At 30.0% G+C, this 18,985-nt stretch overlaps 1 protein-coding gene across 9 annotated transcripts in view; it reads right to left on the reverse strand.

The window, feature by feature from the left end:
* Positions 1 to 18,985, reverse strand: part of LOC106785430 (metabotropic glutamate receptor 2-like) — a 160,770-nt gene that overhangs the window by 52,133 nt on the left and 89,652 nt on the right. For 3 of the 9 annotated variants that reach the window (XM_014745891.1, XM_014745892.1, XM_014745893.1), the window contains exon 2: positions 13,277 to 14,284. The exons of 3 other annotated variants lie outside the window; for them this stretch is intronic. In XM_014745891.1, coding sequence (XP_014601377.1) covers positions 13,277 to 13,844 — 568 coding nt within the window. In that variant the 5' untranslated portion in view covers positions 13,845 to 14,284. The remainder of the gene's footprint in view (positions 1 to 13,276; positions 14,285 to 18,985) is intronic. 3 more of the 9 variants (XM_014745896.1, XM_014745895.1, XM_014745894.1) reach the window with 2 other exon arrangements.

Here is an 18,985-nt window from a genome sequence, read left to right on the forward strand (position 1 = left end):
AGGGATAGGAAAGAGAAAGAGAGAGAGATAGACAGGCAGAGGGGTCGTATGAAATTTCAGCTTTCTCCAAATTTCAATGGAGCTGTGTCACTTCTAGTCCGACTACATTTCAAATGTCTTTGTAAGGCTTTTCTCAAGAGACAATCCCCTCGCAAGCATTGCCATCGTGAATCATTAATACATACATTCATTGAAATTTAGGCAGAAGCTTTCTCTATTTCTCTCTCTCTCTTTCTGTGACGTTATGTATTGTATATATTTATATGGAATTATTCCTCGCATTTGTTTCGGTTCTTGAAAAATTTTCGCATAAATTTTTATCGTGTCAGGGAAGAAATAATGTGAACATATATCAAATAAAATGTATATGAAAAAGTATCAGAAAGATTTTTGCGAACTATTGAATAATCCGATTTACATAATTTAAAAATGAAAGTATCGTTTTTTGAGAAATATTTGACAACTTATTACAAATGTCATATTTGTCAATCCAATAATTTTATTCAAAGTTTGCATTTTATGCAAGTACATTTTTATAGATAATATTATTATAGAATTTTATTTGTTATAATAGTATATTTGTGATAAACCATATCGGATTAATATCGATATTCTATACAAATTTGATAAGGATTTAAATTATACGCATTTCAATTGTATGAAAAAAATGAATAAAAAGCATTTGAATGAACGAGCGAATAAAAATGATGCTTTTCGCATCAATTAGTGTCCAAGTAAAGGATCTGTCTGGTTTTAAATAAATTTTATAATGTTAAGAGAGGGAAGAAAAGCTTCAAATGGATCTCGTTTTTCTTTTGGAGAGCTTTTCTGTGCTTCGGATCTCTCTTCTTAAGAGGGGCCTGTTATTTATTTATTGTTTTCATGCTCGTTAGAAGACTTACCCTATTTATTCTTATTCTTCGAGAAATTCCCTTTTTTTTTTCTGCTTTTCCCGTTCTTAATTTATTCACGCGGTGCGCTAAGAAATGTATGAAAAAAATGAGAGACAGTTTCGATATTTATTTTAAGAACATCGGAAAACGATTTCGATAAATCCTTTAGTAATGAACTATACTTTAAAATGCAATAAACGTAAAAAACAATGGTCCTGAGAGAACGAATAGTATCGAAGAGAAAGCATTAAAGAGAACGTGCCTGATTGCATTTGGATTTAGAGAATTCGTTCAATTAAACACTGTGATTTGTGCTTCTTTCTATCAATAATAAATATACCATAATGATAATCACATTGATTTATTTCTGTATTCGTAAAATTAAACAAACGGGACGAATCGTGCAAAAGCGTTCTAAGGGTTGGTCATTTTTTTTTTTTTTTGCAAAATAAATATAGCAGAATAATATAATCCATAATGCGTTCGATTAATTTATTGTTATATTGGAGAATTGTGTGAAATTTTTGCCTAGCTTGGTCCAATTCTTTTTTCTTATGCTTATTTATTTTCTTTTATACTTACACTTACGAAAAGAAACATCTAAGAAAAAAAAAAGAAAAAGAAAATTGAGAATAAAAAAGATATCTCGAATGTGTCTTAGATTTTGACGAACAGTAGTACCATTGTAAATAATGACGTGGAGATTGTTAAAAGAAATCGATGAATATAAAATATATATGATTTTTATTTTTATCATAAAAACAAATTTTGATAAAGCAACGAGAGAGAGAGAGAGAGAGAGAGAGAATATCAATAAAGAGTTTCATGCGACGCTTATTATTTACAAAGCCTAGATATATCGTTCTTTATATATACACAATACGTGTACGTTAATGCGCATATGTTGTGTTGGTTTGAACAGTTTTCTTTCCATTGTTCCGAGATGCACCGAGTCGATCGATTCTGGACCGGTGAACAACGATAAAAAACATTTGTTGTCAAAAGAAACAAAATAGGGGAGAGTAGAAAAAAAAAAAAAAGAATTGCTCAATTTCTGGGACAGAGGCCGCCGTCTATTTCCTTTTCAATCTCTTTTCCCCTCCCCCTCTTCCAGTTTTCTTTTTCATCGTGTATAAAAATATCGAACGAATCTCTCTCATCTAAATATCTATACTATATATATCCGTTAGAAAAAAATCATTTATATGTCAAATCAATTTAAAGAAAAAAAAAAGAACTTTTATGCCAAACTAAGTAATTAAGATTAAAAGGAACGTGTATCTATACCCTTCTTCGTGTTCCCGAAATGTTTGCACAATAAAATAAAAATGGTCCGTGTACTAACAAGAAGAAGTTGAACGAAGCGTTGTTATTTGGGATTACCAACAAAAAAATGGTTGCAACGGAGGATGCTTTTTATTATACATAAATTCATATCGTTTTTATTAGAAAAAAAAAAAAGAAAAAAAAAAGAAAAGATAGAAAACGATGAAAAATGCATGGTGCACACAATCTAAGGGTAGAGACGTAAAACAAGTGAAGTAATACGTGTAGAACGCAACTCATGGGTATCGTCAAGTAACAGCAAAGTGTGGTAGAAAAGAGAGGAAGAATGGCGAATAGAATGGCGAATAGAATGGCAAATAGAAATGAGAAAGAATAGAAATGGGGTATGAAATGAGAAAGAGTGAGAAGTTATATAAGAGCAAAAGGGAGTTTGCTGACAAAATGTTGCTTCTGTAAAAATGTGAAACGCGAATAGCCGAACAGAAGTTTTCTCGTTGATAAGAATTTCTGTAAATAGAATGGTTGTATCGATATCTTACGGTTATCGACTAGTATAGTTTTACCTGTCAAACGATATTCTTTCTTTATTTCTTCCTATATTTTCCTATGTTTTTCTTTTTTTTTTTTTATATACATTTGAATACATTTTCCTTATAATATTCTTCAAGATCGAAATAATAATTTTTCTTACTTCTATGTGTATCCGAAGAAAAGAAGTTAGATATTTAAATTTTGTATAATTTTTTTTATCACGTGTTCGTGTAATACCTCCAAGATATTTTAGGGATTGGAAGATTAATTTTTTTTGGTTTGTTTCGTTAAAATTGAAACGACATACTTTTCGAGACGAAATCGGAAAGAATAACAATCTATTTTAATCTTTATTAATTCGTTTAATCTAGTTGGTTACACACACGAGAGAAATATTTAACTTTTTATATTTCAAGTTTTTGGGAAAAATATTCTTTGTTTAAACTTTCGCGCTTAGAGATTGAATATTGTCGAAGATTTCAGTGAGGCAATCTCGTGTGTTCAGCATTGTTTGTTAAAACAGATAATCCTATTGGAAAACCTGTGCAATTTTTGATATTAACTGATATATATCTCAATATATTTTATACGAGCTTTTTGTCATATAATTTAAGAATTATGATTTTCATCATCAGATTTCTCGTATGCAATTTAAAAGTTGATTTGAAGATACGAGTGTTTTGTGGCTCATCCAATATATATTTGATGAAAGCTCGTATTGTTGCGAAGGTATTTTCGATTCGGTTAATTCGGTTTTATCTGTTTAGATATCAGAGAGAGAGAGAGAGAGAGAGAGAGAGAGAGAGAGAGAGAAAGAGAGAAGAGAATCAACGAGTGAAAAATATTCGTAAAACTTTGTTAACGGGTTTGATCACATTGTAATACGATCGGTAAACGATATTTTATATTACGCGTTCAAACTACTGTTAAAACGTGTATCGTATATAATAATATTGTATATAAAAGATAAAAAAAAAAAAAAAATATCCTATTAATTTGAAATACCAATTATCCTATCGTATATATGTATAGGTATCGTGGTTGTTTTTGTCACCAGCATCACCGTTCCGTACACTCTACTTTCTCTTGAAAATCGATTTAAATTAATTACCCGTTAGCAAAACGGCATGTTGTGTGTGTATAGGTGTATAACTGTTTTGCACATAACACAACGACGATTAATGGTCGAAAATGGGACGTCAAATTACATAAATTCGTCAATGTTTCTCTTTCATCCACACTTGATTGATAACAAGAAAGTATTATTTAAATGTTAAAATAATTACTGACAAAGCTTTGTTTTCCTCTGGACAAAGATATGTATACGATTTGTTTTAATAAGAAACAAATAAAAATAAAGATATTAAATATAAGATCATATTTTCTAATAACGATGGTAACAAACGTCATTTCGTTTGATATTTTCGTCACGTATATGTGTCATATTTTTTTTCAAGTTACACGTGTTCTTATATTTTGTTTTATTAAAAAAAAAAACAAACAATAAAAAATTAAAATAATTTTGGAGTACGCGATAAAAAGAATATTATATTGTTACAAATCATTATAAAATAATACATGAAGAATATAAATAATATAAGGAATGGATTATTTTAACAAACATAATTAGACTAGGAAAGAGAGATACAGAAAGAGAGAGAGAGAGAGAGAGAGAGGAAGAGAAGACGTTTAATCATGGTTCATACCTTGAAGATGAAAACCGAATGAATAATTCATATTCTAAGATCCATTAAAGGGAAAAACATTTGTCGGTGAGGAGAAGCAAGTCGTATAGATAGAAGAAGTTTGCATAAGAAAAAGAAAATCAGTGGTAGACGAAACAAAAGTATGTAAAATGTCAGTCGAATTTTGCTTGATGCGATGCGAAATGTTTGCATTTATTTAACGAAGAGGTAAACAACATTTCGGAACAAAATTTAGGTGGTACATGCATAAGTATAATAAAAATAAAAGAAGGAAAAAAAGATATACAAGGTGTTTCAATTAAATATTTCCAGTAATTTTTCTCAGTCATATTTTTTACGAGATTTCAGAGTTATCGATGGTTTTTTTTTTTTTTTTTAAAATAGAACTAGATATTTTTTGCTCGAGAATAAATGATCAAAATGATATGATCAGGAAGATCATTTTTATTTGTTTTTTGTTTTTATGCTCTACGAGAATATCGCAAAAGTAATATATAATTCTATTTAAAAAAAGATAACATTGTGAAATTTTGTAAAAAACATGACCTAGAGAAAAAAATTATATCAATCATTAATTTTTTTTTCCTCCCTGCGTAATATTGTAACTTTTTCTTAAAAAATTGTTTAATACGATTCTAAGCCATGGAAATATTTAGGTGATACAGTTAATCGTCCCATACCATAATACTCTGTATATACACACATATTGTTATAATAAATTCTTTGCTTATCTACGAATCAATTGCTTAAGTTTTTTATATAATAGTAAGTATAGGTATATAATTTTTTGGTAAAGCTAAAGAAAATTAAGTTGTCCAAGGTTAAATATTCTCGTTTCTCTTGATTAAAAAAAAAAATATTTATCAGAATATTTAATAAAGGGTTATTTGAAAGTTCAAAAGGTCCGTTGCGATGCAATGTTGAGCCAAAACAAACTCGGGAGAGTCTCTCTCTCTCGTTCTCGTATTATTAAAGTATTAAAATCCACACGAAATTCTATTATTTCCATACTACAGCTAAGATTTATAACATAGAAAATTACATCCCCGAGATATAAAATAATTTAAACTCGTGATTTTAACTCATATCACACGTATACTAATTATAATGAATAATTGTTCACGCCTCCTCGAAGAAAATGGCAATGAAATTTTCGTCGCTAACTTATGATTTATAATATTATTAAGAGGTAGAATTTATATTTAAACCCCTAACATTTTTTTTCTATATATATATATAAATTTTTTCTAATTCGGATATTTCTTCTTAACACGCGAGATCTTGTTTTTACGATAGAATAAAAATCTTAGAACGATTCACGGTATATAGTTCTCGTTTCGTGTTATAAGAAAGTTATTGTTAAATTAAATTGAACATACGTCCGTAATTACATTATATTATAATAATATATATTTTTTGCGACAAAAATTGCATCCACTCTCTTTTCTATTTTTATATTCGTAATTTCGTTTAGTTGTCCATATATATCGTTTAATAAATAAATATTTAATTAGGTTTAATAACGCGTAACGCGATATATATCCGATGAGAATCAATCTCGGAAAAGCAGTTAACTTAAATTGCGTGTTTTAACAAATTCTTATATCAATTTGAAGTAACCTTCGAATATTACTTCCGGCAATTATTAAGCACCCGAGTTATAGTAATCAATCTTTTAACGGAATAGGGAAGATAGATTACTAGTATTGTCGGGTACTCTAGTAGACCAAATAAGAAGGATAACGTTAAATTCGTGATCGTAAAATGTTCGCGTGTCGCTTCAAATACCTAGAAAGGAAATCGCTGTTCTTTATTACCATTCTGCATTTTACTTCGTGTTCTATACCCGTCTGCTATTTCATCTACCTCTCGCAATAACTTCCTCCTTATCAAGACTAAATTCACTTTTTATAGATGAAACTATATTATATTTTGCCTTGTAAATATCTATCAAGATATTAAATATTATATTATCTTTATAATAAATTCCTTTGAATTTCAATTGAAACACTGGTATGTTCATGCATTATTTTGTAATTTTCATAAAACTGATTTTATAAAGATTTGCTTTTGAACGCGTTTCAAAATATTCATGCCAACTTTCCGATAAGTTAGATTCTTTGTCGATGGATACTTACATTTTGTTCAGTACAAACAATTTCTTATAGACGTTGAAAAATGACCATTTTTCATTACGATCAAAATAATTGATATAACATAGCGAGACTTGTGTTATTTTTCAAATAAATATTTTTATTGTATCGTTAATTAGAAAAATTTTATCTCAACATAATAATCTCTATGGTTTTTAATATAATAAATTAATTTTTTTCGAATCAAAAAGAGAGAGTGAGAGAGAGTAATAATTAAATTATTATTTTTAATTATTAATTAATAATTAAAGTATTAATTCAATGGAAAGTTAAGTTACATCATTTAAAAAAAATTAAACTCAGATAAATAGATCATTATAGATGTTTTATTTCGAATGGTTCTACCCGGTAACATATACATTTACACATAGGAATATCTTGAATATATCGTATATCCGTTACGGAAATCAAGTTATGAGTTTCAGGTTAGATTAATGATCAACGATAAGTGTAAATGAGATAGAGCAAAGTTTAGAATTTGTTCGAACACATTTCTAAAACTTCTGTAAACTAGATTTTCTCATCGAAGATGCATCGAGAAAGGTTCACAACGACTAGGAACAGATGTCCATTCCTAGGATCGATAGTTCCTGTTCGCGACAGGCAATAATCCAATGTGGTTTAGAAATTCTTCGATCTTTCGTCAATGTTAACGCGCGTTCGACGGCTGAAAATGAGAGAAAAAAGAAAAAAAAGGAAACAAAAGGGGAACGATTAATCATAATCGTTGAACATTTTTTTCTTCTCCCTTTTTTTTTGTTTTTTTTTTTATATAAGATTTTCAAATAAAACGTATGGTACGTCCGTATTCATGAATATTTGCATTGAACACGCATGTTACGTGAAATTATATTTTATAATTCAGACAAATTTCAATTTGATAAAATCACGAAGAGGGAAATACGGATTCATTTATTTTAGATATGTTTATTCCAGATAGAACAATTTATTCGTACAAATTATTAATCCAGGATATTAAATCAGGAAAATTGTAACATCGATCATTTTAATTATTTCCAATGTAACGAAAATATAGGTAAGATAATATAAAAGTAAATTGCGTATTTTCGCTCTTTCTCTCTCTCTCTCTCTCTCTCTTTCATATGGATTTTCGTAGAAGAAACGAGATAAAAAATATAGGTGAAAGAAAAAAAAATAACAAGGGATATGGAAAATAGATCGCAAAAGTTTTTTCCGATTTCTTCGAAATATTTTACGTAAAACGTATGCTAATTTGTAAACGCGTAAGAAGAAAATAGAAGAAATATGAAAAACTAACAATAAGACTAACAAGGATTTCGATATTTTTAAAATTCTACTCTGTTGCAGAGGTTCATCAGGACCACACATTGTGCAATAAGATTCAATACTTAATCGTTTCAAAAAAAACGAAAGAAGAAGTTTCACATGTTTTTTCATATATCAGTTCGTTTTCGGATGGAAAAATAAATATTGTTTAGAATTTAATTTAAGAAAACGAAATTCTTGAAAATATACACATAGATGGGTTGACAAGTTTTAAGCCTAACACAAAAAGGATTGAAAAATCTCGAACTTAGTTGAATTAATCGTTGACCATTAAACGGTCTATTTATTATCATCAATAAACCAGACGTGGAATGTTCGATAATTGCAACGAAAAGTCAGATGATAAAATAATATATTCCAAAGATCTCATTTGTTTAAAACGTTAAACCAATATTCTCACACGACTGATTTGTAACACAGAAATCGTTTTAGACCGTGCATTGAGGGAAAAGTGTTAACATTTCAAACAGTGGAATTCCCTTTCGAGAAATGTTAATCGCATCCTGTCGTGCCAAGTCTCAGTAAAAAAGGGGCAATGTCTCTTTTGTCCTTTTTCCGCCATCGTGGTAAACCTAGAGGGTCGGATTAATAAAATGGGATGAAGTTTCCCTGCGGTACCATCTTGAAACGTTCTCGCGTATTTCACGAGAATTCCTACTAATACTTTGTCTGTGCAAAATTTTCGGTCATCTTATATTATGTTGTAAAAAACTCGAATTGCTATAAACAGATGAGAAAATTCTTTTCTTTTCTTTTCTTTTTCATTATATGTACATTGTTCGTGTATAATATTTAGATTAAAAAAGTAATTACAATAGTAGAAAGAAAAAAAAAACGGAACGAGGTCGTGGGTATTGACAAGCCCGTTGGTTTTCTAGAATTCCATGCTTGTCGTTCGCGAATCGGCAAAAATGTTGGATCTTATAAGATCGTGAAAGACGGATCGTCGAGAGGTTCTAGAAGAATGTCTCCAAAGCGAGCATTCTTTGAGGTAGCACGTTCCAATCGAATAGATCCGTGTCTTGGTTTCGGAGTTTCTTTCTCACAGAGTTCATAAGTTCTCGGTATCACAATATTTTCAACTAAATCTTGAAAAATTTCTAAGACAGAATATAATATTCTTTCGGTATGTATTATTTAAAGAATTCCGAGTAGCAGAATTTTCGAGATTTAACGCGGTAATTCTTTGAATACAAAATCGACGACTTATTACATATTAAAATATTGTAAAGAAAAAAAGAAGGAAAAAAGAAAAAAATTATATCTCGATATAATTCAAATCGGTATATATTACTTGACACTTGTCAATTATTTCACAATTATTCAACAAATTTACAATTAATGAATAATTCTCGATGAATGAAGATAATAAGTCGATGTTAGAAATTATTCGTCGCGTCTGTTTGATAAATATTCAACTGTATCTATTGAATATATAATTTTGATGATCTTTATTTATGATCTTATTTCGCGAAGAGAAACAGATTTGAAAGTTTTCAAGAACCAATTTCACCATGTATCGTGCACGCTAAAATGTTTTAATTAGTACGACGGTACTAATCTTGGTTCCGGTTGGTTGGTTGGTTAGTGGGTTGGTTTCTCCTTTTGAAAAACGATGAAAATAAAATTGAAAAACGTTTCTATGGTAGATAAATGCGTAAAGAGATTATAAGAGAAAGGTTCATCTTGCACGTATACATATATATATATGTTCATGCTGTTGGTTGAATACGAGCTGGTCAGTTCTGCCAGATTATATGGCTTAGAGTCGAGCACGAATCTGTAAAACGTAAAAGGAAGAGAAATAGAGAAATAGAGAAAGCGAGAAAGGGCAAAAAGACAGCTAATATATTTTCCACCGAACCACCGAAATGTGTTACTTAAATGAGTTAAATCCTAGAAACTAGTTCCACAAAATTCTACTGCAATAACAATACAACTTCGTTTTCATACCATTTTCACAGTTTAATATCAAACGAATCGTTAGAAATTTGATTAGTTCATTATTTTCCGTATGTTTAATCCCAAATATTCTATGCATATGGATATTAACCGTCTACGGGCTCGCGTAATTATCAAGTTTCAAGCGGTATTTGATTTGAATGATTATCAGTACTATCATATTAAGGGAATAAAGAGAGGGAAACAGAGATAACATAATTTTTGATTATTATAGTATAGTACAACATTTGAATAACTTTTGATTATGGTTTCGTTTCGAATGAAGTAAACATTTTATGAAACTTTCGAAAGAAATTTATAAACATTTGTAGAAACTTAAGATTCGTTTGATGCGTTTGTAAGAGAGAGTAGTAGATGTATCTCTTCTGATGATTACTATGATAGAGTCGGTGTGATATTCGTGATCTTGCCGGTGTTGGTTTCTCTTATCAAAGTTAGTATCGCTGAAGTACCGTAACTCCTTCTGGTAATCGTTAACCGTGCTTTGTAACAAGCTTGCAAGATTATACTTTGCAAAACGAAAATGAGATTAAATAAGATTAAACGACTTTGTGGATCGTTCAATTTTTAATCCTATATTCGCCACTTGACATCCTTATATTTTTGTTTTTTTTTTTTGTTTTTTTCCTTTTTTTATCCTTTTTCTTTTGCTCAAGTACACTTTAAAATTCACAAGTCTTTTTCAGCATCCACTCTCGACCGTCTTTTTATTTATTTTCCCCTTTTTTTTCTTTTCTTCTCGTTGAGATGTTAAGATGCTCGATAAAAGTCAAGTTGTCGAATTTTTTATTCGGAATGTAATATTTTTGAATAGATATTTATATTTTTTCTCCCCCTTATTATAAAAAAGTACCATCGAATATATATTATATTTTTTTTTTTCACAAGTACGAACGTCCATTTGAGTATCGCTTGATAAAACGTTTGTAAAGTTATGCGAATGCATTTGCTTACCGTAAAGGAGAACTTTGAATGGCAGTATGCTTTATAACTTCTTAAAACTAATTCTAAGAAGTGTATCACTTTAATTCTAAAGTAATGTCAACTTGATTCTTCTCTAATGGAAAATGATAAAATTAAGTTCTCCCGATAATTCCATTTCTAAAGATATCGTGTTCCTTTTGTTTTTTTTTTCTTTTTTAAATTTTTTTGTTCTGTTATAAATTACTTTAAAAGTTAGCACGATACTACTTAATTCGTGTTTCATTTTATCGAGAATTCGCTTATGTAGATTTTCAAAAGCTCCTTAATTAATTGTACTGCTTTTTTTTTTTTTTTATTCTTGCTTCCTTTTCAATTCTACTTTTGTTTTTTTCAGCAACAATTTATCCCAAGCTCGAAAGATAGATAAACGAGAGTCGTTTATTAAATGTACATTGATTAAGTTTGAAATTAGAGGACTTTTCGTTCGCAATCCTTTCTACGTGTTCAATATATAGTACGTTTTCATCAATGTTTCGCGTGTTACCACGTGAGAATTGCAAGTTTTCGCGAGAATCAATTGGAACGTTGCGCACATAGAGAATACGTAGCAAGTACATTCGTAGATTGTACACATTTATCGTTCGAGCTTTCTCTCTCACGTTCGTTCGCAAACGTAAAGCCCTCTTCTCTCTCATACTTTGATCTAAAACGACAAAAGATTTATTCGTTGCATTTCGCCATTCGGTTCATTAATCGTATTTGCCTTTTCTCTTACTTTTTTCTTTTTCTTTTTGTTTTTATTTTTCATTCTTTAAAACGTCTATAAAAAAAAGATCTACCGAGTTTGTTTCCAGATAAGAAAATATACGAATGAGTTGGCATTATTTTCAAATGTCTTTTTATTTCGTATATTGACGTTTTCAAACGTTGAAAGTTGAAAATATCTCTATGAATTATTATCAAGAATTTAGTTGAAACAATGAGAGAGAGAGAGAGAGAGAGAGAGGATATACGATTCGATTTTGTATTTGAAAAATTTAATAGTACGTCGACACATTTACCTGCTATAAACTGACGTTGAAGTATTTCAAACGACTCTATTTCGATATAGATATTTTTCTTATCGAAAGATTATATTTTACAAATAAATCGTTCGAGGTTTATTTTTTTTTCTTTTTCGAGTTAAAAAGAATCATAGAAATAAGTTGATATCAATTTCGTCCATTTCTTTTTAGTTTTTTCTCGTTTTTATATATGATTTTTCGATGGATCGATAACATAAATTTGCAAAAATATTAAAAATAAAAAAAAGAAGAAAAAGACTGATTTTCGATTGAAATTTTTATCCGAAAATATAGTAAATCGAATCTCCTACGTATAAAGTAATATTTGAAATTGATAATAAAATAAAGTTAACCGTATAGACCCATCAATATTTGGATATCGTTTAAGTATGATATACATATACAATATATAAAACGAGAAGAAGATTCCAGTTTCAAAAGATGACGTGAATAACGTAACTTTCCATAGTGCTCGAAGAAGAAGGTAAATAGAAGAATAAAAAACCTGGGGGAAAAAAAAAAAAAAGAAAATATAAAAAAAGGTATGCTGCTGCTTCGTGTTTGAAAAATGATCGCAATGTAAGTAGGAAAGGAATATGAAGCATGTTCTTACGATATCGACAAGTCACCTGTTTTAAGGACGGATTAATCAAACTGCACTAGGTATGATTAATGTTATACGTAGAAGACTTGGAAAAATTCCTATGGTAAAAAAAAAAAAATAGAAAAATTCTAAAATGATTAAATGCACGAAATAAAATAAAAAATTGCTTAAGTATAAATTTTTTATTTATCTTATAACACATTATACTGATGATTTGAAATTGTTGGTTTGTTTCGTAATCGGACGAAAGAGAGAGAAAGAGTGCACAAAAATATCATACGGTGGAAATTTTTTCTCGAGACTACTCGCAAACGTCTATAAAAGTCGAGTATCTTTTCTAGAAAATATGACCGAGTGAAAAACTTTTCTCTCCTACGTTTATTACCAACATCTTTTTTGACCTATCTCTTTTTCTTCGCGGTCTGCCCTTTTCTTCATTCAAACGTCGAAGAACTCGCTCTCTTATTTATGATCCTCGACAGGGAACTTTTTTTTAAAATCACAACGGAGAGAAAATATATTCTCGACTATGAAACAATAGATAAGACATTCCCCTTTCTTCTATTTATCTTTCTTTTAATTCTATTTTATTTAGTATAATTGCACGTTCAAGTAGACGAATTTGTTAATAAAATTTTGTACTTATTTTATTTGTTCGAATGTGAAATTTATATCAAAATATTAAGGGTAACTTTTTATTTTATTTATAATTTAATGTATTTTTGTATCACTTTGTTTGAGCAAAAAAAAAAAAAGAAAGAAAAAAGAAGACGAAGAGAATCCCTTATCATTGTTATTATATTTATTCGAATTTCTGTGACAACCATATCTCGAGGGTACTTACCTTTAATAAAGTCTACCGCCATTTCAAGTCCATAAGTGTCCCTGTCACAGTCATCGAGTATGTGGGCGCCGATTTTGACACCCGGTACAATACCTTCACCGCTATTCAATTGATCAAGAGTGTAAAGCATTGCTTCGAGGGCTTGAATTCCACCTTGAGGCATAATGGGACCACACATTTCCGAATCTTTTCTTTCGTGAACCATCATTAAACCTCCCAAAAGGAGGTCACCCTCGACCACAGCTTCCTTTTTGATTGGCCATTTAATCTCTGGTACGACGGATGAGTTTACCGAACGATAATATTTACGCGCATGTCGAATCGGATGATGGGTCTTTGGATTTTCCGAATAAACACGATTGGGACGTTTAAATCTATAGAAGAGAGATAAACTCTCTTGAATTTTCGTCTCGTCATTTTGCAAAACCACGAATGGTTCACCAGCAGTCCAATCGATATCTCGACCTTCTTCTTTCGATAATTCGAAGGCTTGGCCGAACTTTTTCCAAGTGTCATCACTCCAATCGATGACGATCAACAAGAATGACACCAATATTATTAGCTTCATGACTTCATAATCGCGAAATTTTCTTTTTTTCTTTCTTTTTCTTTAGTTTTTTTTAATCACAAGAGGTCTCAAGCATATAGACTCGATTCTATTCCATGAAACTTTTGTCTACTCTTCTTTAATGATATTCCACTTGAACAACACACGTTCCAGTCATTTCCTTTAAAATCGTCCGAGTTTTAACGACGAACGAATAATCTTCATCGAAATTGTGCGGTGTTTCGAACGAGATTCGTTGAGGTCCGTCGAATTAGGGTAAATCGAGCTTAAGCACAATCGCTTACAACTGTGACCTCATTTTTGAGTTTCGTGAAATCGAGCAGAGGGGTATTAGATCGTGTCACGTTTGTCGGGTCGAACGTACGGCGCACTTGGCGTGAATTTCGAATGAAGTTCGAAAGGGTGGGCGCAAAGAATTTCCGATGAAACTTTCTATGAGACTTTTCCGATCTTGTTATTCTCTCTCTCCTCTCTCTCTCTCTCTCTCTCTCTCTCTTGAGCGAGCGAGCGAGATTATTTCTTTTTTTCACGAGCCACAAGAATTTTTCACCGTTAAAACACAATATAATAACTCATGTATAGTATATCCATTGAATATTTTTGTTTATATAAATCTGACTATTTAATAAACATCAGATCATCGTACTGATGCACATTATCTTTACGAAAAAAAGAAAATTTCGCGTCGATTTATTAATTAATCTCGATAGGAGGATTTCTTCTTTGACTAATTGTAAGATAATTTTACATAATTCTTTCATTTAATTTGTAATTATCTAATTATTTTGTTTGAAAACGATACGCATTCTTTTCCTAAAGTCGTTTTATTTCTTTTTTTTTGTTTTAGATAAAATTAATGTACTTTTTTTTTCTTTAGTTTACATTTCTTTCTCGAGTCTAAATTTAAATGTTAAATTTAAGTGATCTGTCATTTTTTTCTTTCTTTTTTAATCCTACGCAATAGGTCTCTCTTTTTTTTTTCAAAAGGTTCTCTTAATGAAGAGAATCTTAAGACCCGTTAGCTTATCTCGTAAAGTTCATTTTTCTTTGCGGTAAGATGAGAAACTTGCCGAGGTGAGAGAATTGTTTGATTTGATAAAAGCGAACGTTTCGCAATGGGGATAATAATTGGCCTTGTCGAGCTAAAAAATTTCTCGTTACATCGTTAATCTTTCTAACCGTCGAAATTGAAATTTCAATCGAAATAATAAGAAATGTAAGTGGACGCGACATCAAAGGATAAGATTTTTTGACGTACCAGTTGATTTAGAATATAGAAAAAATATCTAGCTTATTCGTTATTCAAGATGTGTTTCCCTTCATTCAAGCTTTTTTCAAACTTTTATTCTTGGTCATCGGGATCTCGAAGACCTAAATGAGACTTGGCACGCGATATCAGAGAAAAGGGAGAAAGAAAAAGGAAAAAAGAAAGAAAGAGAAAGAGAGAGAGAGAGAGAGAGAGAGAGAGAGAGAGAGAGAGAGAGTGGGATATTGAGTGCTGAAGAATTCCGAGTAGAAAAAACAAAAAAATATTTAAAGAATAAACGTTTCACGATCGGAATGATAAAAACGAGATATTTGTTCCTTCCGACGATTCGAGAAGTAGTGAAGTTTATTTGTTCACTTTGGCAGGATTTTATTTTTAAAAAATATTTTTAAAAAAGATTTCGATTTATTTCTCTCATTGTAAGAAGTGTATATCTTCACTAGAATTGTATTATTTTATTAATTATTTACTAATTGCAAGTATAAGAATATTTACATATTTTTTTTTTACTTTAATATTGAATGTAATTTGTAATCTATAGTGTAATCGAAAGAAGTTATGAAACTTATTTGTTCTTTAGCAGGATTTTATTTTGAAAAAATGTTTCGATTAATTTCTTTCACTGTAAGTATATTTTCTCACCCCTTTAATTGAATTATTTTATTAATTATTTCCAAATTGCAAGTATATGAATATTTGCATAATTTTGATTTCACTTTAATATTGAATGTAATCGAAATTAATAAACCGTCTAGTTAAGTTTAAATACTATTTCTGGTTAAATCACTAAAGTCAAGTGAACGATGGTTCGTTGGAAAAAAATAAATGCCTTGTGCTGTTGATTCCAGAAAAGCGGGATTGTAAAAGATTAAAAGATGCTCGACCTATTTAGAAATGTCGTACATAGGTGTGTGAAAAAGTATTCCTAGTAAAAAAAGGTAATTCGAATGCCGTTAAAAGGGAAAATATGATAATAAAACGACAAAAAAGACAATATATAATAATCGAAATATAATTTGATTCATAGTTTTTTCGTTCGTAGCACGAAATATATATTTTTACGATTGAATTCGACTTTAAACAAAAAAAGTTGATATATGTATATTAATTTATACGAGAAACAGTACGAAAGAGGAAAATTTGTAGATTTTTGTTATTTCGGTTTAATCTGGATAAATATGTAACGTTGAAACGAGATTGGAAATTTTTCTATTCCATCTATCTCGTTTTAAAGAGATCCTTCTTCGATAAGTGTATATTAGAAAACTCTATTTCTCTGTGCACGGTTCTCGTCATCCGACGAACGTCAGGGGTTGGTAAAAAGAACGAAAAGTTAGGTAAATCGCCAGAGGGAAGTTTTTCTGGATTCAAACGAAAAGGCAGTGCTTGAATATTCATATATCTTTGGATGATAGAGAATCGAAGTATTACGTGCAAAGACTGATACTTCCCATTTGATATTTCTTTTTTTTACTCACAACAAAGAAATAAAACCCATTCTCAATAATAATTATAAATTCTTTTTTTTTCACATTGTTTAAATGTTCGAAATCGATGAGTTATTGTTTGCAATGGTTGAACAAAAATATTCACGGGAAAGGGTAGGAAGTCCAATGTACTATACTATTTCCGTCTCACTCAATTTTCAGTTAAAGAGAGAGAGAGAGAGAGAGAATACCTCGAATCAGGTTAATCGATTTTAAATGCAGAGTAGACGAGTAAGAATATTCTGATGATGATTTGTTCAAATTTCTAAGAGCGTCGGTAGAATATAGAATTCAAAGAACCCCCTCCCCCCCTTTTTAAGTTATTTATTTTTCTTCAATAAACTTATTCGAAATTAAGATCAAAAATATTTTCTTATTCTATTTAAATCCACGAATAGTATTACCGATAATATTTTTTTTTCTTCGCGTTTCTCTATATCAATGTTTATTCATAAGTTTCTAAGCAACGTTCTTATCGTCGAAAGATTCAATCTTTCATACGTTTTATCAAATTGCCGGCAAAATCTCGGAAAGAATAATATAAACGATTGTTCACAGCGTCCATGACGATTACTTTCGACACGATGACATTTTATTTAGGCATATATAATATTTTGTATAAAAAAAAGAAACAGAAAAAAACGGAACAATTTTATTCGTTCTTTTGTTAAAGAAATGATTTTTTTTCGTTTAATTTTATTTATATCTTGAAAGATAAATTTTTAAAAATCGAGAGAATGATTAGAATTCGTTCAACGATATTAAAGATAATTCGATTACGACAACAATTCATCATTCATCTTTTTCAACGGTTTCCCGAACATTTTTTTCGCGAACAAAGATGACAAATGAAGAAGCCCTTTTTGATTAATTTACTCGATTTCACGTGACGAAGTAAGATATAAAAAGGAGACAATTTTCCTTCTGAAAACTTAGGAATATTATTTTAAACGAAAGAAAGTAGTTAGGTGGTGTGCCACCCAATTAAAAACATGCTTTCATTAATCACTTCGTTGGCTATCTTTTCCTATCGGTCGTCGACTTCTTTCCTCTATTTTGCGTTTTTATTGTTTGTTTTATTTTTTCTTTTCTTTTTTCTCAATTTGTTTTTTTTTTGTTTTTAATGTATCTTTTGACGTTACTATAACTTGTTGTAGGAATGTACCTGTTGCGTCGAGAAAACATATTCTCTCTCTCTCTCTCTCTCTCTCTCTCTCTTCCTCTCTTTCTTTCTTACAATATTTCGTTGCAGCTCGAAATGATCAAGTTTACAAACTTACACGAACGATTTGAAAAATATCATTCAAAAGTTTAATCAAATATTTTATCTTATCATTTGCAAACACACTTTATCTTTATCTTCATTAATAACAAACATTGGTTTCTGTCAATCAACGATTAATTGAAAATAGATGAAACATTTGGAATAATTTATAAAATCCTCAGTGTTTGAAATTTGAGTTTGAAGAATCATTTATTAAAGCCTATCATGTTTAACATTTTATTAAAATCTCTACGACCTTTCATTCTTGAATTATCTAGGTGAGAGTCGAGAAAGATGAGCTTTTGATAGAATTGGAAGAGGGTTATTGTCGAAATTGAATACCCTAATATGGATTAATTAATGATTGGTAAATGTTTGTTGGTAATTATCCTGTCTTTGATCAACGAGTTTGTTGAATACCTCGAATAAAGAGATCATCTCTCGAATATAGAGGAACAATAAAAAATGCTTTTACATTTTCGACGTGTAGTATACTTTTTGTTAGGTTCATTTCTTTATAAATGAATAAAAGTTACGCGTTACAAATGTGAATTGAATGTAATTGATGATCAAACATTTTGCTCGTCATTTACTAAAGTGTATTATGTATGAATGAATGTGTGTGTATATCTGAATCACATGTTTGATGCTTACCGTTAGAATATAAATTTACATATACATATGTATATTTCTGTGATTATCATCGACACTAATTAACACGAGCTCGTAGTGTCCTGATTACGGAGTTGCAGTCGATACGTCCATCTATGTAGAGAATATTAACTATCGAATATACGTAAAGCCGACCTTCGTAATCCAGCTGTTGTCCCATTATCATTTTGCCAAAGACAAAAGATTCTACCATCAATCGATCACTATTGTTTGTTCTTTGGATCAGTATGTTTCTAAACATTAATCGAATCAACGATTACCTGTGTCAGCTTATCGAGTTAACTAATTTCATTTGTCCATTTTATTCCAGATATACCTAATAGAATATAAATAATAAATAATTTCTATTTCAAGATAAATTAAATTTATTAAACCTATGTGCATATATAATATACCTATGTATGAATTTCTTGCTAAAAAAAGAAAAAAAAACTTTTTTTAATTAGTGAAC

The sequence above is a fragment of the Polistes canadensis genome, unplaced genomic scaffold (genome assembly GCF_001313835.1).
Source record: "Polistes canadensis isolate GaletaPanama2010 unplaced genomic scaffold, ASM131383v1 scaffold_50, whole genome shotgun sequence".
Lineage (NCBI taxonomy): Eukaryota > Metazoa > Arthropoda > Insecta > Hymenoptera > Vespidae > Polistes > Polistes canadensis.